Below are 20,308 nucleotides of genomic sequence, written 5' to 3'. Positions count from 1 at the left end.
GCCTCCCACGGTTCCTGATGGCAGCTAGGACCACAACCTTTACGGAGCAATCATGGCTAAGGCCTTAGTAACCCTCCTCACACGAAGTTTCCGGTCCCTGAAGAGAAGCTTGTGTCCAGTCTCATTAAGCTCCAGCCAATCCACACGGCTCTCATGGCTGATGGTGCCAATGTTGTAGCCACCAATCAGATCCACTGCAGAGTAAAGGAAACAGGGGAAGAAGAGAGTCCACACAGGCACACACAAGGCACAAAGGGGCCTGTAAATGTCTGGCTTTAAGAATGTTACAGCAGGGAGTTCTCATCATGGTGCAGAGGAGACGAATCTGACTAGGAACCACGAGGCTGCTGGTTTGACCCCTGGCCTCGCTCGATGGGTTGGGGATCTGGCGTTCTCGTGAGCTGTGGTGTAGGTTGCAGACACAGCACAGATCTGGCTTTGCTATGGCTGTGGTGTAGGCTCACAGCTACAGCTCCAATTCAACCCCTAGCCCGGGAACTTCAATATGCTATGGATGCAGCCATAAAAGAAGACCCCCCCAGCCCCTGCGAAAAAAAATGCTACCTCAGTCTAGAGCAGGTTGCTCAGGAATGCAAGTACAACACGATTTTGCTAAGATGCTTAAGATGCTGTGTTTCCTCTAAAATTATAGAGGTTTTATGGGTTCCCTGGTGGCCTAGTGGTTAAGGTCTCAGCATTGTCATTGCTGTGACATGCATTACTACTGTGGCTTGAGTTCAATCCCTGCCCTGGGAGCTTCCACATTAGTGAACAATATACCCATTTCGTTATACACTTAAGCTAAAGACCAAATGCCAGCTGATGTCCACAACTGGGAAGACCAACTTAAAAAAATAAATTTCCCTTTAATTAAAAAGCAAAGTGATAAATCCATGTTTCAATACGCTAAAATTATAAGTACAACCATAGAATGCTGGAGCTGTAGGGACCCTGTTTCTGGGAACACCCTGAAATAACATACAAAATTATGTGTGTATATATTTTTTTCTGGGAAAGGATCTATGACTTCAATTAGATATTCCAAGATATTTCGGTGACCCAAAAAGGTTAAGAGAAGAACTCTGTCAATGTACACTGAAGATGAGACCTCAAGAGTGAGGTGACTTGTCCAAAGCCTCATGGTTCATTACTGCTGTTAGAACTTAGGCCACTGAACTGTAGTATTACTTCTATCATAGATGCTTATAGTTCTGAGATCAGCAAGCTCATGTTAAGTGTGTGTATATATATATACATATATATACACACACATATATATATGTATACATATATATATATATATGGGAACTTCCCTCTCATGTTAAATATAAAATTCATGAAATGTGGAGTTCCCTTCGTGGTGCAGTGGTTAACGAATCCGACTAGGAACCATGACGTTGCGGGTTCGATCCCTGGCCTTGCTCAGTGGGTTAAGGATCTGGCGTTGCTGTGAGCTGTGGTGTAGGTCACAGATGTGGCTCGGATTTGGTGTTGTTGTGGCTCTGGTGTAGGCTGGTGGCTACAGCTCCAATTAGACCCCTAGCCTGGGAATGTCCATATGCTGCAGGAGCGGCCCTAGAAAAGGCAAAAAGACAAAAATAAATAAATAAGTAAATAAATAATAAAATAAAATTCATGAAATGTCAAAACATCTTTAAGAACAGAGCCACATGAGTATGGAAACATGATTTATGAGAGATAATACTACAAATTAGGGTGAAGAATGGACTTTCAAAAAATTGTTAAACATATGGAAAAAAAATAAAATTAGATTCCTATCCACATTATGCACAAAAATAAATTCCAGGGAGTTCCCGTCGTGGCGCAGTGGTTAACGAATCCGACTAGGAACCATGAGGTTGCGGGTTCAGTCCCTGGCCTTGCTCAGTGGGTTAACGATCCGGCGTTGCCGTGAGCTGTGGTGTAGGTTGCAGACACGGCTCGGATCCCGCGTTGCTGTGGCTCTGGCGTAGGCCGGGGGCTACAGCTCTGATTCGACCCCTAGCCTGGGAACCTCCACATGCCGCCAGAGCGGCCCAAAGAAATAGCAAAAAAAATAAATAAATAAAAATAAATTCCAGGTAAAAAGCAAAATTTTTAAAATGCTATAATACAGGAGGGAGTAGGGAAGGATTTCTTAAATAAGACCTCAAAACACAAACTCGTTATTAAGAAAGTGATGCACATTATAAATTAACTATACTTTACTTTTTAAAAAAATGATAAAATGGACTACATTAAAATTAAAAATGTCTAAATGTCTAAACTAACATTAGGTGCCATTAATGAGAGAAAAGACAAGCCAGAGGCTGAGACACAATAGCTTCAATGCAAACAACGATCAAAGCACAGACACAGTACTCCTTCAAGTAAAAAGTGAGAAGACAAGCTAAAATACGCAAGGCCTATGAGCTGGCACTTCACAAAGAAGAAATCCAAATGGCCAATAAACAAAGGAACAACAACAAAAATTTGATACAATGAGGAGTTCCCGTGGTGGCACAGCGGTAACGAATCTGACAGCCATGAGGTTGTGGGTTTGATCCCTGGCCTTGCTCAGTGGGTTGAAGATCTGGCGTTGCCGTGAGCTGTGGTGTAGGTCACTGGCAGCTATAACTCCAATTCGATCCCTAGCCTGGGAACTTCCATGTGCCGTGGGTGTGGCCCTAAGAAACCAAAAAACAAAAAAATTTAATACAATGAAATGGTTTCACATACATCAGATTGAGCCAATGAAGTCAGACAATTTCAAGTACTGGAGAGGCTGTGGAACTGGCACCGCTGGTGGGAATGTAAATTAGGACGACCTCTTCAGAGAGCAAGGTGGAAATATTTAGTGAAATTGAAGATGTACCTCTTGTATGATTCAGCAATTCTACGCTGGGTATAGACTTTAGAGAACGGAATTGCTGTAACAGTGAAACACCAGCAACTTAAATGTCCATCAATAAAGGAAGACAGAAAAGATACGAGGTAAATATAATGAAATGAATGGATCGGACAGAACCAGGTATGGTACACGGGTAATAACAATGTTATTATCATGAATAGCCGACATCTATCAAGCAGTTGTTATGTGCGAGGCATTAGTCTCTAAGTGCTTTTCCAATGACGTAGGTACTATTTTTATCCTCATTTTGTGGTTGAGAAAATTGAGATACAGAAAGGTTAAGGAATTTACATCAGACCGCACAGGCGTTAAGGAGAAAAGTGAGAAGGTTTAACTCCAGAGTTCTGTTCTTAACAACCATACTATCCAGAAACGTTATTCTCTGAACTTCGTAGAGAATACCATGCTAGTCCTTCTCCATTCTTCCTATGCTTGACATGTTTCAGGATAAAAACTTAACTATAATACATAAAATAACTTATAAATGTGAACATCTGTGAAATGCAAATAAAGTCATCACTACTGTTAATAAACTACACAAGGCCCCTTTCTAGTTCTAAGAGTCTCTGATCCTACGAACTTAAACAGGAAAACTCTTCAATTTGCTAATGGTTCTACTCTACGATTCACAATTTTCCAGACCTAAGATAGATGCCTCGAGAACCTGAATAATTATATGGGCAGGCCTGTACATACCGCTGCATCCATATCTAGGCTTTTGGATACAGTCACACACACGTGGATTTCAACATTTCACATGTGCACTGTAAGAATGAGGTCACACATTTAGCAGCTGTCTCTCAGATTCCTGGATTCTCCACTGCACACAACGCTGTGATATGGAAGTGCTTTATCAACGTCGATTTTGTTCTCACGATTCTGACAAAGTCTTACTCACCTATAGCAATAGTCTTAATATCAACAAGATAAGCCAGTTTCTTATTATCTTCCATTCCTCGCTGACGCCTCTCATTAATGCGGACACTGAAACACGAAGGGTCAGGTGAGGCAAAATGGGCTTAGGCAGATGTTTATCAAGAGCTCTGAAACACCACATGGGATGAAGAACTTAGGTTAACCTAAGGATACGGGAGTTAGAAGTCAAAAGGGAACTCTTTGAGGGTTAAAATTTTAGAGAATCTAGTGGGGTTACCTGATGAGATGGGGGTTCATGAACTCCGTACGTACAGAACCCAGGGGATCGTTACTCCCGTACTCCACCAGGGTCAGCTCTCCCGCGTTGAAGATCATGCACACCTGCGGAGGAACGGCGTCGGTACGCGGTGGAGAGACCGCAGGAAGCTCAACAGTGAAGGGAGGGGTGCTATCGGGTCAAAGCGACCCCCAATGTTCTCTTTCTCTTTCTTCTGTTCTTCTTTTTTTTTTTTTTTTTTTTGCTTTTTAGGGCCACACCCGCAGCATAGGGAGGTTCCCAGGCTAGGGGTCGAACTGGGGCTGCGGCTGCTGGCCTACACCACAGCCACAGCAACGTGGGATCCAAGCTGCATCTGGGACCTACACCACAGCTCATGGCAATGCCAGATCCTTAACCCACAGAGTGAGGCCAGGGATCGAACCCTCAATCTCATGGTTCCTAGTCGGATTCGTTTCCGCTGTGCCCCGACGGGTACTCCTGTTTCTTCTGTTCTTCTACGTCGGCCTCCGACTGTATCTGCTGTTCTCTCGACCCCTTGCCACTTGCCATCCTTTTGACAGTGACACTAGAAAAAGACTTCTCAAGACAGTGATGGTGAATCAAGCTGTACTCACATTTTCATTTTCAAAGAAATACTTCTCATTGCCACCAGATCCCTGCCAGGCTACCTGGTGGGGGGAAAAGACAAGGAACAATGAGGTTAACTAGCCAAGACAGTGCGGAAAGAATGACAGGTTGGAGGCAGAGAGACTGAACTTGGGGAGGCTCTGACATTCATGAGATGCTACATCAGATGTTGCCCTAGGCCCTGTGTTTAAGGAGACGGTATAAAAACAGTCCAACGGTGCTTTCATATTCCAGGATTCTAAACCTCTGGGGTCTCATTCCCTGAAACCAGGTCCCCCAACACCAGAATGTCAGAGCTTCCCATGGAGCCGGTCCCCTGGGACCTCGGCTCGCCTGAGCAGCGCCTTGGGACACCCCACTCCCCACCTCTCCGGTCTTGGTTCCCACCTCACTGAGGCGATTTGTGGCCAGGTCTCCCAGCAGCAGTGTATCTGATGTGTGGGCCACCAGGTAACGTTCCTTTCCCAGGATTTTCACCTCTTCCACTTCGTAGCCATAGTGCGACTTGAGCACCACCCGGGTCCCCGAGGAGAGGTTCTTCACGATCACCTTGGGAGGAGACGCATCTGAGCTCCCTGGGCAGGCCTCCCCCAACCCGAGAGACACGATGCGCCCCTCACCCACCTCCATTGCTAAACAAAGTGACATCTCGTTTCTCTGCCTGGCCTAGAATATTCTTGGTAAAAAGGACCCCTCACATTTACATAATGCTTGACTAATTATGAAGTGCTTTCATGCGTTATGTCTTTTGATGTTTATGATACACGATTCTGAAAGTTCTACCAAAGTAAAGTAAAACCAATCACTCTCCCTACGTTCCCATAGCTCTTTGTACAAATCTTTGTGCTAACTTTACTGCAGTGTAATATAGTATATTTTGATCTGTCTCCTTTGCTAGAACGATCTTCTCAATGAAGGGAAAAAGTATTACAGATGGTTATCTCTGATTTCTCAGTGCTGCACAGTGCTAACACATAAAGAATGGATGAATATTTCTGGAGAAAATCAAACACTGAAGGAATCAATGAAAGAAAGTAAATGAAAGACAGTAATAGTACAGGGTATAGGAACTAAGAAATCAGCTTGCAGCCTCATTCACAGTGAGTTCAGAGGCCTTAAAACAAAAGAATTCTGAATCATAATCCTATTTATCAACTTCCCTAGCTGATACCTTACAGACAGTGAAGTTTTAAACCAGGAAGATGTATTTTGCCTTTTTGGGGTGGAGGGTGGGGGTGTACCCACAGCATATGGAGGTTCCCAGGCTAGAGGTCAAATCAGAGCTCCAGCTGCCGGCCTGCGCCACAGCCTCAGCAACGACAGATCCGAGCTACGTCTACGACCTACACCACAGCTCACAGCAACACCAGATCCTTAACCCACTGAGCGAGGCCAGGGATTGAACCCACATCCTCATGGGTACTAGTCAGGTTCATAACCTGCTGAACCACAACGGGAACTCCCTAAACCAGAAGGAGGTAAATGGCCATCTCTGTATCCCTTAGACCTGACGTCTAAACCTTTTCTTACAATCAGCTGGAGAACTGCAGCGGGAAAGTTACCAGAGAGTTGTTGCATGACACACTGTGTTCCTCAGAGCAGCTCTGCCAGAGGTTAAATGTGCCCACCGTGGCTGCGGCCAGGTGGCAGGGAAGTACCCCAAGGAGGCGTGAGCCATGGCAAGATGTGGGTGTGGCAGGCTATCAGCCGCATACCTGGCTGGGTCCCACATATGTCAACTCAAACTTATTCTTGTAAATGCTCCTTCGGAGGCAGCAGTCAAACTGTTCCACGCCACCGCAGAGTGTGCCCTGGAAGGGAAAGCGACAGCGTGAAAGGTCACACACAGGTCGCAGGCATGGGGACGGTATTCAGAGACACTCTGAAATCCTAGGTTCTAGAATCCACAGAAGAGTGGGCAGTGTTTGGAAGGACCAGCAGGAAAAAGGAGGCAACTGCAGGACTCAAGGGCACCACGCGGCGGCGGCATCTAAGAGAGAGACCAGCGCCGCCTGCAAGACCTTTGCTCCCTTTGGCCTCCAAACAAGTGTGGATTCCTCCCTTCTGCCCGTAACGTCAGAGTTTTAGTTTGTGGTCAAAAGGAAAGAGGAGATTCTTCAGTGTAGGGAGAGAGGATTTTAGGATAAGGTGAAGAAAGTCACCAAAGCCAGAAAATGGGTTCCTAGGAACACACCGCGCAGAGTCGTGAGCCGTCCCGCTTCCAGGCCAAGGCAGTGACCGTGTATAAGTTGGCAATCTCCTTGGGCTTTGCCTCTTCCCAGATGCTTCTCCGAGGACTCCAGTTGAGCACCCGAAGTCTGAAATTAAGTATGTGGTTTTTAGAAGAGATGGCGGCTGAGAAAAAGAGTGCAAGTGGGCATTCACGAAACGGCAGGAAATTAGTCTTGCTACATCAGAGAACAGAGGAAATAAAAGAGAACAGACAGGCTGGGAGGTCCAGGAGGCGAGGGCAAAAGGTTCAAAGGAGGTAAGCTGGGAAAATCAAGTCAAAAGTTAAGTGGAGTAAGAGTGACACGAGTGGAGAAAACAAAAGGCGACTGTGGCTGCTGAGAAAAATAAGCTGTTAGCAGTAGAGAAACATGGAAAAAGACAAGAGACAAAACAGAAGGGGAGACACACAGAGAAGAAGAGAAGAAAGAAAGGGGAGACACCCATGGGGCTAAAGGGGACAGAAAGACAGGACGGACAAAGCTGGGACTGCAAATGTTTCAAGGAAGAGATGGGGCCCAGACCCTAGCTGTTTATCCCCCCATCACATCATTCGTTCGTTCATTCATTCATTCACCAAACATCTGAGTGTTATGTACGAGATGCTAATCTAGGCCCTGGAGACTAAAAAAATGAATAATAGGCTCTTTTCTCTGAGCGCTTCAATTTAGCCAGATAGATACAAACACCAAAGTATAATATGATGTGATCGATGCTAAGCCAGGGGTCCAAAAAGGAGCAATGGGAACACAAAGAAAGCGAGGATGACTTCTGCTGCAGAGTCCCGGGGAGAGGCAGACACGGACAACAAGGGTGCGGTGCCTTGTGGACCTGCGCGCAGGCCCGTGGGTGCTGGGAGGGTGGAGCGGAAAGGGCCTGACTTAAGGCTTGAGCATCACTGGATTCTGAGCCTGGCTCCCACGCTGGTTGAGAAGCAAACCTGGGTTACAGAAGAGGGTACACAGGGAAAGCAGGCAGATGCTGCAGCGGGAAAGGGCACCTACCTGTCATAACTTCCCAGCACAACCGACTGGCCCCCAGGACTGGCGGCGGCTGTGGTGAACTCCCGCTCCTGAGGGTCACGGCTATAGTCAAAGGTCTGGAGCACGTGGCCTTCTCTCCCATAGGCCACGATCCTCCGATCGCAGCCTGCAGCCACAATGCTATTGGTGGCCCAGGCCAAGGCATAGGGTGGGCACGGGTGGTTCACCAACTTCCCCTAAGACGGAAGTAGAGGGTTTCAACCACTACTTAGAAATCCGCCTTAGAAATCTGACGCACTCACTCGGAGCATCCTACTCAGCAGAAACCTTTCTCCCAACACTTTCGCACCCTAACCCAGCCTAAGCTGAAGACTCACAAATTGTCTTTTTTTTTTTTTTTTTAATCTTTTGTCTTTTTGTTGTTGTTGTTGATGTTGTTGCTATTTCTTGGGCCGCTCCCGCGGCATATGGAGATTCCCAGGCTAGGGGTTGAATCGGAGCTGTAGCCACCGGCCTACGCCAGAGCCACAGCAACGTGGGATCCGAGCCGCGTCTGCAACCTACACCACAGCTCATGGCAACGCCAGATCGTTAACCCACTGAGCAAGGGCAGGGACCGAACCCGCAACCTCATGGTTCCTAGTCGGATTCGTTAACCACTGCGCCATGATGGGAACTCCACACAAATTGTCTTTGTGTCTTACACACACATCTGCTCTGACATACATATGCAGAGCACTCCCGCGTGCAAGAGAAAACCTCAAAATACCTGTGTTTGGAGATCTCTAATATTCGCCTGATCAAGTCCCCAAAGGAAGCTGTCCCACACATTAACTAAGTCTGCAAAGGCCCACAGGAAGCATATGGCTCCTTTGTTTTAGGAGGGATACATTTAATTAATTGTTACAGAAATAACTGTTTCTTTTGGGGGGTGCACCTGTGGCCCATGGAGGTCCCCAGGCTAGGGGCTGAATTGGAGCTGTAGCCGCTGGCCTACACCATAGCCACAGCAACACCAAATCTGAGCAGCGTCTGTGACCTACACCACAGCTCATGGCAACGCCCGATCCTTAACCCACTGGGCAAGACCAGGGATCGAACCCGCATCCCCATGGATACCAGTCAGGTTTATAACCTGCTAAGCCACGAAAGGAACTCCCTACACAAGTAATTCTTAACGTAAATGATTCAAACAATAGAGAATTATATAGATTAAAACTTGAACCTTCCTTTAATCCTCCATCTTTTCCTCTCAAGAGTAAACAACTCTTGGAGTTCCTGCTGTGGCTCAGCAGTAAGGAACCTGACTAGTATCCATGAGGACTCAGGTTCATTCCCTGGCCTCACTCAGATCTGGCGTCACTGTGGCCATGGCAGCTGCAGCTCCGACTTGACCCCTAGCCTGGGAACCTCCATATGCTGCGGGTGTGGCCCTAAAAAGCAAAATAAAACAAAAACAAAAACAAACCCTGAAACCCTCTCTCTGGCCACATCCACGTGTTTCTCTCCCTGGGGTCTGTCTCACTCCTCAAGCCCCCTCCCCCAGCACCAGGTCCGCCTCCTCTAGGAAACTTCCTGGGATTCCCTTGAACCCTATCCCGCAGTATCTTTTGTTCATACCTGCGATTCTCCTGAGCCTTCATCATCAAAGAAATACCTAACAATGGTGCCATCTGCATGACCAGAGAGAATTCCTTTCCCAGAGCAACTAAAAAAGGGGAAAAGGAAGAAAAGAGAGAAATCCGGGAAGCGATGAGAACCTTCCATCTCACCAAGCAAGTCCCCTTTCTCTGGCAAACACTACCCTCCCTGTGGTTTCTCCTCATCTTTCACACTATGGCCCCCCAGCCCAGACACCCTCATAGCTCTTCCTACCAAGCCCTGGGGACAGCACTCTCCCTGACTCACTTGGTTGTCAGTGACACCACATAAGAATCGGTCCCATAGATGGTAGATGATTTATTTGTCTTGGTGTTTGCTAAACGCACCTGAAAATGGGAGAATGTTAGACTACTTCTAATTTCACCCAGGTCCTCAGGAAAGAAAAAGAAACAAAACAAAAACTGCTCCCTGTGTCGTCTCCGCAGTACACAACCTGACCCCAACGGAGGAGAGTGAGTAATCACATTCCTCTCTCCAGACCCATCACCCCATCCCCAGCTGCTCCTGTGTTTCTCTTCCCTCCTTCACCTTCCCTTCGGCCAGTCCAAAGACAATGATAAATTCTGCTGGCCACTGCAGACAAGTAACAGCACTCTGTAAGGAAGAAAGAGGAAAAAGAATAAACCCGTCTAGGCGTGCCAGCACACGATAACAACCCGAACCTCAACAGCCCTCGCGAGCCACCCCCGCCCCCCGAGACTGCCTGTGGGGAAGGAGAGGAGGGGACGGCTGGGCTCGAAGGAGGAAAGCACAGGGGAATAAGCAGCCAGGCGGTAGGCGAGGTCAGAGCCAGATGCTAACAAATGCAGCTCCTGGCTGTATTTATAAGCAGATCTACTGATAGGTGCTTGTTCATCCTAATCTCCCAGGGCCTGGTCTGAACTTTACCGTCTGGATGAACTTGTTACAGATGACTTTCTTGTCACCCCTGCCGGATAAAAGGAAGGAAGCATCTTAAAGATTATTTCCACGAATACACTGCTACAAATGATGCTGGGTGTGGGGGGAAGGAATTAGAGATACCTTCCCTGGCCCGCCAGGGTCCCACCACTCCACAGAAGCCCTCAAAGAAGGCATAAGAAGGGGCCTCAGTAGCTTTGGAAGAATAACAAAGACACGGCATCACTCCTGGCTCCCCAGGATCTCACAGGGCCTCCTTGGTGATCTAAGACTGATTCCTCCAGGGATGGGACCACAGAACACGTGGTGCAGGCAAAGGCAGGGAAGCAGCAACAACAGACCCAGAGGCCTCTGCTTTCCACGCCCAGCTTGGCTCCTCATCCTCTCTAGTCCCGCTCCCCAGCGAGGCGCTGCTTCCTCCCTTTCCCCTGCTTCTCTCTGCCACCCCACGGCCCATTCTCTGTCCTCACCAATCTTCTCCAATCTTGTAGACATAGATGATGTTGTCGGTCTGTCCTATGGCGATCTTAGTTGAATCGGGAGAAAAAGCCATGCCCTTCACCATATAGCTCTTCCTGCCATACTAAGAGTCAAAAAGAGAGAAAGAAAAGGAAAGGAAAAGAAGTACCTCGAATAAGTAAAAGAGAAGAAAAGGTGCATGTGTGACTCAAGCACACTGGGCTTGAGGGGTTTATACGGAGCAAAGGCAGGGGAGGCCATGTGCTACGCCCGAGGCTAGGACCTGCCTTAGGAAGTCCTCTAGGTTCACAAGGCCCCATCACCAGGTTAAGGTACACAGGGGTGTCCCCTTCACCTTCATGTCGGCTGGTTTGGTGGAGAATTTATCCCTCCGCTCCCCGTGTTCGTCATACAGCAACACCACTCGGTCCACTGTGCAGACAGCAAATTTGGCATTGTTGTGGGACCATGCCATGCAGGTGACCTTTGCAGCTCCATCCTGCAGAGGCAAAGGGGGCAAAAATAAACCCGGGTGCTGGTCTAGAATGCCAAACGCATTCCTGGCTCCATCACTTCCAGTGTGACTTTGGTGCATTTTCCTTCTATCATAGTCCTTAAACAAAGAGAAGCTCATGATCCATCCAGGTCTCCGAGGCCACAGAGCCCTGGATGGTGAGAACAAAGTGCTTCTAGAGACTCATAAGGCAAATGCACTAAGAGGTGACGCGGCAAATCAACTGTACTGATGTGTCCCCACAGCGGCCTTCTCATTCCCTCATATCCCAGGTCTGCAGCTGAAATAAATGCAATTGGTCTGATAAGTTTTGGTCTTTAGCCATTTGCTCAATTAATGTTTTCTGAGTATCTTATTGAGAAAGGCACTTGGCCATGGGCTGAGAGAGAGACAAAAGGCAAGACATGGTCCCTGCTCAAGGATCTCATAAGATGGTACAAAACCAGGAAGAGTCCCATGGGACAGGCGCTTGTAATAGTTGGTAAAAGCCTGAGATAATTTTCTGTCTAAATGATCGACATTAAGCTTTGAAGAGTAGAGTCAGTTGGGTAGGGAAATGATGCGAGGGAGAAGGAATGGCATGAGCAATGGGAAGTTCTGGTCAGTAAAAATTTAATTTAGCTGAAACTATCTTATAAATAGCAGAACGGAGGATGTAAAGCAGGAAAACAGACTAAGGCCAGTTCAGGAAGGGTCTTCAAAGCTAGGCTAAGGAGTCTGGGCTTATTTGGTAGGAAAAGGACAGACAATGAAAGTTCTGGAAGGGGGAGTGAAATAACCAGAGTTGTGACTGAGGATAAATGATGCCACTTTGGTTTTCTGTTTGTTGGTTGGTTTTCCTTAACAATCCACTTCACAGAAGCCCAAGTTAGAATCGATCAACTCCTGGTGAATTATTCTGGCCATGTATGTCCCTTTTACCACCAGCCCCAGTTATCTATGGTTCTGCACTAAGGATTTCCCTCCTTGAAATAAAAAATTTAGTTTCTGCTCCAATTGTTTGATGAATTATTTGAGCTTGAGAGACCCAGCTTAACACATTGCTACTTTTTACTCCAAACCTACCCACCTCCAAAGTCAGTGGTAAAAACACCTTTTTTTTTTCATCAAAATCCTCAAACCAGAGTCAGAAAATAGCCACACCACCCCCTTTAGCCCCCTTCAACTCTTGACTAAATCATGTTGGGAGGGTTGAGAGCTCCTCAGGGATTGTTGCTGATTAACTTCTTATAACATGTTGCCCAATCCTGGGCACTCAGCCCTTTCCTGCATCATGACATCATCTTATCCTGAAAGACTGAAGGAAGATTTCACTTCCAATTATTCCATTAGGGTAAAGGAATTTTAAAAATACAGATTCAGGGAACAGTTTACAGAGCAATGAGCGCACCTCTCTTGTATTCTAATTTCCTTCTTTTCTCCTAATGCCACGTCCTCTGTGAAGCCTTTCCGTTTCCCATAATCAATCAATTCTTCCTTCTCTACAAAGGGACCTCACAGGACTGTTGTGAGGATTAAATGAGGTAGGGATCAGAAAAATAGCTAACAAGCACCACAGACTAAGCACTCTGCTAAATGCTTGATATGCATTATCTTATTTTATTTCATAACCAAGTAGATGCTGTTACGATGCATCTTTTACAGATGGAGAAACTAAGGCATGGCAAGGTTAAGTAATTTGCTCAAGTTTACAACCACAGTTTAAGTGGCAGAACCAAGATTTAAATCCATGTGTGTCTGAATCCATAATCCACAATCCTAACTTCTTTATTTATGTTGCTCTGGTACATGTTAAACATTCAGTTATGACAGATATTCTTAGCTTTCATTTTGTCCTTTGAAGTGTGAACGTCCTTCTCTCTTGTCTATCAGTTTTCATGCTGCTTTTCTGTCTACAATGTTCTCTTGCGTGTACTATTTCCTTTAACTGTTTCCCCTAATCCCTTAAAGCTGAGATTATCATTATTCCTGTTTTCCAAGTGTATAGATCCAAGACTGGGTGAGTGCTCGGAGAGATGGCTAAAATCAGGACCATCAAGACACTTACTAAAGTAGGATTCGAATTCTGGTTTCCTAACCGCAAAACTCAACCCCTTTCTTCATTAAGTTCTAAGGTTCCTCCCCCAGGGCCCAGCTTCTTCTGAGTATGAGATCTTCAGCATCAGAACGAACGGTGGCCGTCTGCCCTCCTTTAAGTGGGGCTTGCACCTAAAGTGCTTATTTAAGGCGGTGTAGATTTATGTTCGTTGTTCACATGTGCGCCTCTCCCTCTAGTATGAGCCTCTTGCAGGCAGAGGCAACAATTGATGTAGCTCTGGATCCCTAAAGCCCCAGCACAGGACCTGGTACACAACTGATTCGTTAAATGGAACGAAATGAAAGCTACGATGGTCAGTGGTCCATCTCGCCTACTCCATCCTCCATCGACGGAGCAGAGTCCGTAGCACCGCTATGGCTTTTGGTCTTCTGCACACAGTAGGCGCTCAACGTTTTTAAACTTCAGTCCCTCACTTTTCTTGGGACATTAAGGAGGGCGGGGGAGGGAAGAGGCACGCGACTCCTCACCTGAGGGCTCAGCAGGGTCCTCAGGTGCTTCAACTGCATGACGAACACCTGCCTCTCAGATGCGGACAGACGGCGACAACTCCCGTGGTTACCTGGACAACCCGCCACGCAGCCGCAGCGGCAGCCGCTGACGCAGAAGCGACCAGCGCGCCAGGCGCGCGTCGCAAGGTCACCACGTAGATTTGCCGCGAAGCAAACAGAACGTGCGCAGGCGCAATGAGATCGAGGGCGGGACGCCCGAGAGGGCTGGAGGAATGCTCTCCCCGACCAATGCCGTGGTGGCGTGCAAACGCAAACTCAAGCCACGCCCACGAGCCTTCCGCAAACTCCGGCGTCGTACGTAATCGTGGGCGCTCTTGCTCTTTGATGTACGTAAGCGTGGCTGAGTGCGTTCTTTTAATCCTCGCAAACCTGGAGGAAAGCTGGGGCAGTTGGTGTGACAGGCGTTTGCCAGTGGACACGCTTGAACACCAGTACGTTATGTAACTTGCACGGGCTCACAAGACTGATGATGATAGGTAACACGGACTACTCAGTGTGTGTCTGCCAGGTACTGTGCAAAGTGCTGTGCTCACAGTATCTCATTTAATCTCAGAGCCACCTTTGGAAGGGAAGAGCGTTATCAGTCCCATTTTACAGGATCAGAGGGGTCACTTGCCTAAGCTAACACAGTGTGAAAAAGACGGAACTGGATTCAACCCGGAGCTGGAGTATTTAAGCACCCTTGATATTCCTATTCAATTTCTAGTTCCCTGTCTTTATGCCATGCTACTGTACCCCGTGACACTCCCTTCCCCAGAAATGATGATGTGCCCAGAGCCTGACAGGTGAGTGCTTTGGAACCAGTGGCCAGAGAGAGGTAAGGTCCCCAACTTCTGAACTGGGAAACTGGGTTAGAGACTGCTGCTTAGATCAGGATGCTTTTATGGTTCAGGGCAGAGGGCAGAGCATAGCTTCGAGTACCTGATAGGTTCAGTCTTGTGATAAGGGGTCGGAGTTTGGTTTAGTACAAAAGATACTGACTTCTTGATCTTTGTTTGGATCGGGGTCCCTTTCAGAATTGTTGGTCTAACTTCTTGTAACATAACAGAGAGATCGAGATGCAGAAAAGGAGAGATTCAGACGCCTCCTCTGGGAGGAACATACGTTGAGAACAGTGTTACCTTCCAGACAGTGCAGCATCTGCTGTCCAGATGGATTCTGGGTTCTGAAGCCTTTCCCCCATAGTGGTTGCAGATGTCAACAGGTATTTCTTTTTCACTGACACAAACCCCTCTTGGAACTTAGGAAAAAGTAGGGGACAGGCCCTATTTTCACAGGACACAAGTAGGCCCCAGAGCCCAAATTATAATTCTTTTGACAGGAGAGGTCCAACCCCAGTTTTATTTCCAGAATCCTCTTCTGGATATAGTGGCAGAGAGTGAATAGGAACTCATTTATACTTTACAATTATTATTGACTTTGACCAAATGAACAGAAAGACAGACAGAGAGACAAAAGGGAAAGCAAGGGCAGGGAAGAATAGGCACAGAAATGCACAGGAGAGGAACACTTGGCACCCAGGGATCCATTAGTATAGCTGCTCTTTCATTTGTCCCAAGACACACCGTTCAGTCCTTTTCTGAAAATTAGCTCAGGGGTGATGGAATTCATGGTGAGGAATGGGCTGCGGATGTGGACACTGAAAAAGGCTTCTGGGCCTCTCAGGTGACATGACCCTAGTTTCCAGTGGAGCAAGGAGAATTTGTGTCCTCTTTTTCTTCCTTCTCCCCCTTCCCCCCCAACAAAGCAAAATGGACTAGGGCTCTAGTTTTCTATGCCCCTCTCCACCCATGCAAGGCTGGAGAATCAAAGCCACCACCTTAAAATAAGAGTCTTTTCCTGTCGAGCTGGTGGTGATGGTGTGAGGGGCCTCTGTAGTCAGGGGAGACACAGTGGAGAAATATCTTCAGCATACTATTCAGTATACCATACAGTCAGCTCCGGTTTGTCCAAGAACCTTTATTGGAAAAATGTCCAAGGAGTGAGATCCCCAGCAGCCGGAGGGACTGCCAGGTGAGAGGGGGAGCACCTGAGGCTCCATGGAAGACATTGGAGTAGTGCAGTGCAGCGTCTGCCTCCAGGCCCAGACAGTGCCTTTGATTTGCTGGGGGAGGGGGAGTACGCCCAGAAACACTCCCCTCTGGGACCTGGAGGCAAGATGTGGGGGCAGCTGGGGAGGCAAGTGAAATGGGGGCCCCTTTGGGGACCTGATGGGACAGGGTTGAACCAGTGACTCTCCCCCGGACCTGGGGGATGGAAGGACACATCCCGTCTGATCTCCACTCCCCAGGTCCAGGGACACCGACCCTATCAGACCTACCTTCTGGCCCTGCTCACAGTGGAAAGAGGATGGAGACCAGCCTGAGATGGTGGGAGTGTCATTACCCTCTGGGAGACTGTGGGATCCTTCAGTCTTGGGCAGCTCACCATCTTGGCCTCTCCCTGACCCCATCCCCATCCCCAGGTTGTGAGTGCATCTGTCTTCTGGTTCTGTTTCTTCACTCAGACGTCGATGGTGTTGATGGACGGTGACTTTTTCTGGAAAAGAAGGTGGTTTGAGTCTCTAATTTCAGGCAGGTGACGGCTTCCTCCACCCCGCATTTCCATTGTCCCTCGCCTCCTGCCCCTCTGAGGCCTCCTCCCTTCCCCTCACTGCTCCTAGAGGCAAAACTGCCCCTCCTTCCCTCCCCAGCCCCTCATCACCTGTCTTGTCCCCACCGGCCTTCCCTGAGGACTCTGTTCCGGCCCCTTCCCCTTCTCCTTGGGGTTGTTGTTGGAGTCATTGTCTTTGATGATGTCATACTGACGGCAGAATAGTCCAATTACAGCTGAAACACAACAACACAGTCTGAGCCTTGATCCTGACCTCTCAGAGGGCAGGGAGATACCCACACAATTTCTAGAAAATCCGAGAAGGAAATCTTTGGATTCCTGGTGCCCGTGCCCAAGCACTACCCTCTTCATCCTCTTCTCTGGGCGCCCAAGAGCCTTCTCTCCCTTTCTTCAAACCTTCCCTGCTCATCCCCTTCAACTAAACATCTCCCCCTGCCATAGTTCTCACCTGCTTCTCTCCTGACAACCATTACCAACTCCCACCTTCCCTGAACCCCACACAATCCCTGGTCCCCCGTCGAGCTGCTTACTCACTCACCAGCCCACATGAGCAAAACCACCACAATAATGACCACCTCCCCCGTCTGCAGTGGTCGCTCTCCGTCCAGACCCTCCACCGTGATGTCCCCTGAGAAGGAAAGACACAGACCCCAGGTTATGGGGAGCAGCTAGGGAGCTACGTCTTGTGCAGACAGTTCAGGATGGAGATGCTGGCGATAAGAGTCAGGGCAGACACATCACAGCGTTGCCACTGGTAGCCCCTCTCTGGGAAGCTGTCGGTGGACAAGTGGTTAGAGAACGAAAAGCAGGAGGGCCGCAGATCGGGTACTCATGCAGGCTGCAGCCGCTATGAACCGAGGTTAGGAAAAAGGACGCTTGAAAGCCCTTCCCCCAGACAGTTGATTACCAGCCTATCTATACCCGGTCCCCTGCCAACCTGCTTTCCTTCCTCTCCTGGCAGGGCCATGAATTAAATCATCCTCCGTTCATCTAAGCTAGACTCTGCTTGCTTTGGGGACGTAAACAAGAGGCCAGAGAGCAAGTAAATAGCTAGAGAATCCAAAGCTTTAGGGAGTGAGGAATAGCTGAGACCCTCACCTGGGCTGGAGCTGTTTGAGGGTAGCCGGTCAGAACCCTTGAGAGTTCGGAAGTGCACCCGGGGCCCTGGGGGGCTTTCTCCCCGAAGGCCAATGCTCCTGACCTGCACTGTGTAGTCACTGTCTTCAGCCAGGCCCCAGAGGGCACAGGCCCGAGTGGTGGTGTTCACCTCCCGGATCACACGTTGCCCGGGGCCATTCTGCCGCTGCGGGGAGATGATGAGAGAGGACAGCCTTACCCTGGCCCCCAGCCACAAGGCTTAACCCAGGGCTCTTGGACATCCAAGCGCTCCAAGGGAGCAGGGCGAAAAGGGCAGCTTGAGCCAGGGCTCCCCAGCTCCGGGATTCTCCCAAGGCTTGGGGGGCATTGGGGGGAGGTGGTTAACAGGAGGAATGTTCAGAGATCCAAGGACGCAGGTTCGGGGAGCAGGAGGGTGATTCATACTTGCTGGGAAATGGAGTAGCCAATGACGATGTTGCCTTCTGGGACGTCCCAGGACACAGTGGCCGAGTTGGCTCTGAGGTGAGTGACTGTCACATTCACAGGAGAAGGGGGCCGGTCTGTGGGTGCCAGGGTGTTAACAGGTTAACAGTTTCCGCCCACAAACTAGGTCTGGTTAATCCCCACCCTCTCCCACTTGACTCACCTGCTCGCACAAAGCCCAGGTCACAACTGACCCGCAGGAGAACCGTGGGGCTTAGATATGGGGAGAGGGGCATTAGCGAAGCCATGGTCCCCACCGAGTCCGCTGGGAGGCACTGGGGCATCAGTTTGACATCCAGGCGGGGCTCCTGGACGTGGGAAGAGTGATGGTTTGGGCGGGGGGGGGGGGGTCAAGGACTGGCCAGAATGCACGGGTGGGCAGCAGCTCACCCGGGCTCCCCTCCGCCCACAGCAGCTCCAGAGCCCCGCTTCCCCCCAGGCCTTCCCCACCCCCGCAACACCCCGGGCTCCCCCAGTGCGCGGCCCGCTCTGCCCACACCCACCTCCGCCGGTCCTCGCGGTCGGTCAGGCCTCGGGGGGCTGCTCGGTGCCCAGAGGGCGGCCCATCGCCCGACTCCGTGGCGCTGCCCCTACCCCATCCCGGCGCCGGGCCGGCTAGGCGGGCAGCGCGGGACTGAGCTGCGGGCAGAGGGCGGAGGGGTAGTGGGCGCGGGCCGCGGGGCTGCGGAGCCCCCAGAGCTCCGACCCGCCACGCAGTGGGTCCGAGAGCAGGGGGCGGTGCCGGCGCGGCCTGGCGGCTGGCCTGGGTGCCCCGGGCGGGAGGCAGTGCGGCTGCCTCCGCCGGGCTCCTGCAGCGAGATGTGACCGTCCCGGGAAGCCAGCCGCCGCCTTCTGCAGAGCTGGCCCGGGTCGCTCCGCCGCAGCCCGGCCGGGACTTGCAGACCCGCCCCGCCCCGCTGGGGTTCTCACCGCCGTCATCACCGCCCCCCCAACCCGGTTCTTTCGGGGCTCCTCCCACGACCCTCTCATTGGCCCCCATCCCTTCTGATCCCGGCACCATCCGAGGAGCCCCGGCGGCAGAGGGGGAGGGGGCGTCGGGAGAGGCGCAGGTGCGAGGGTCTCGGGCACCTGGGAGGCCCCTCCCTCCCCAGATGGAATTAGCCAAGTTGGGAAGAGGAATTCCACCCCCGGTGCGGGAGGGGACAGAGTGATGGAGATAATAATTATTTTGACAATCTCCTACTTGTAGACTGCGTCAGCTTTTAAGTGTCTTCCCCATTCATAACCTGATATTGATTCCCTTCATTCTCTCATTCGTTCCTTCATTTATTAGGCAAATATTTATTGAGCGTCTGACATGTTCAAAGTTGCCGATTCAGCTGTCATTAAGTGTGCTGGGTTTATAGGGGAAATTTAAAGAGCAACGACCTGTTTCTTGTTCTAGCTCTGCGACTTACTTTAGTGTGGCCTTGGACAAATAGGTTAATGTAAGTCTTAGGTTTTCCCACTGTAAATCAGAGCGTGCAGATCCTTACAGGGCTGTTGTGAGGATCAGATGAGACAATGTTGGGGAATGGGCTTTATCAATCTTACAACCCTGTGTGGATGAGAGATTGTTATTCATTTTCACCAGTTTGTCAATTACTTCATTCAATAAACATGGAAATCCTTCAGTTATTTCATGCTTTGGCTGAGCATGAGATCTGGAGGGAGAACTTGGGTATAGGTCCCAATTCTGTCAGCTGTGTGATCTTCACCAACTGACCTAACTTCACGGAGCTTCAGTTTCATCATCTGAAAATTGAAGTATAGTTGATTTACGATACCGTATTAGTTTCAGGTGTGCGGCAAAATGATTCCGCTATATCTGTATCTATATGTATGTATTTTTTTTATCTATTATCCGTTATAGGTTATGACAAATAGTGAAAATAGTTCCCTGTGCTGTACAGTAGGTCCTTGTTGTTTGTCTCTTTGACATATAGTGGGGTGTATCTGTTAATCTCAAAATTCTAGTTTATCCCTTCTTCCCCCCTTTTCCCTTTGGTAATCATAAGTTTGTTTTCTATGTCTATTTCTGTTTTGTAAATAAGTTCGTTTGGATCATTTTTTTTTAAGATTCCACC

At 49.2% G+C, this 20,308-nt stretch overlaps 3 protein-coding genes across 6 annotated transcripts in view; 1 reads left to right on the top strand and 2 right to left on the bottom strand.

Moving 5' to 3' along the window:
- Nucleotides 1-14,172, bottom strand: part of IFT172 (intraflagellar transport 172) — a 34,831-nt gene extending 20,659 nt beyond the window's left edge. The window contains 15 exon segments of the mRNA XM_003354889.4: nucleotides 82-194; nucleotides 3,789-3,874; nucleotides 4,044-4,147; nucleotides 4,661-4,714; nucleotides 5,061-5,222; nucleotides 6,389-6,484; nucleotides 6,868-6,991; nucleotides 7,907-8,121; nucleotides 9,506-9,593; nucleotides 9,794-9,873; nucleotides 10,076-10,141; nucleotides 10,436-10,475; nucleotides 10,918-11,030; nucleotides 11,262-11,405; nucleotides 13,986-14,172. Coding sequence (XP_003354937.2) covers nucleotides 82-194; nucleotides 3,789-3,874; nucleotides 4,044-4,147; nucleotides 4,661-4,714; nucleotides 5,061-5,222; nucleotides 6,389-6,484; nucleotides 6,868-6,991; nucleotides 7,907-8,121; nucleotides 9,506-9,593; nucleotides 9,794-9,873; nucleotides 10,076-10,141; nucleotides 10,436-10,475; nucleotides 10,918-11,030; nucleotides 11,262-11,405; nucleotides 13,986-14,024 — 1,524 coding nt within the window. The 5' untranslated portion in view covers nucleotides 14,025-14,172.
- The window catches only part of GCKR (glucokinase regulator), a 33,983-nt gene continuing 27,981 nt past the window's right edge, over nucleotides 14,307-20,308 (top strand). The window contains exons 1-2 of one of the 4 annotated variants that reach the window (XM_021087679.1): nucleotides 14,307-14,458; nucleotides 14,734-14,812. The gene's annotated coding sequence lies outside the window, so the exon portion shown is untranslated. Of the gene's footprint in view, nucleotides 14,459-14,519; nucleotides 14,536-14,733; nucleotides 14,813-17,963; nucleotides 18,261-20,308 lie in introns of those variants that run through there. The other 3 variants (XM_013987931.2, XM_021087681.1, XM_021087682.1) reach the window with 3 other exon arrangements.
- FNDC4 (fibronectin type III domain containing 4) lies at nucleotides 15,350-20,277 on the bottom strand. Its single transcript, XM_003481268.4, has 7 exons — nucleotides 18,725-20,277; nucleotides 18,385-18,529; nucleotides 18,183-18,298; nucleotides 17,739-17,943; nucleotides 17,179-17,268; nucleotides 16,731-16,855; nucleotides 15,350-16,565 (listed from the first exon to the last, which is right to left on the bottom strand). The coding sequence occupies exons 2-7, from the start codon at nucleotides 18,503-18,505 to the stop codon at nucleotides 16,530-16,532; spliced, it is 693 nt and encodes a 230-aa protein (XP_003481316.3). The 5' UTR covers nucleotides 18,506-18,529; nucleotides 18,725-20,277; the 3' UTR covers nucleotides 15,350-16,529.

The sequence above is a fragment of the Sus scrofa genome, chromosome 3 (genome assembly GCF_000003025.6).
Source record: "Sus scrofa isolate TJ Tabasco breed Duroc chromosome 3, Sscrofa11.1, whole genome shotgun sequence".
Classification (NCBI taxonomy): domain Eukaryota; kingdom Metazoa; phylum Chordata; class Mammalia; order Artiodactyla; family Suidae; genus Sus; species Sus scrofa.
This window is presented reverse-complemented; position numbering and strand designations above follow the sequence as displayed.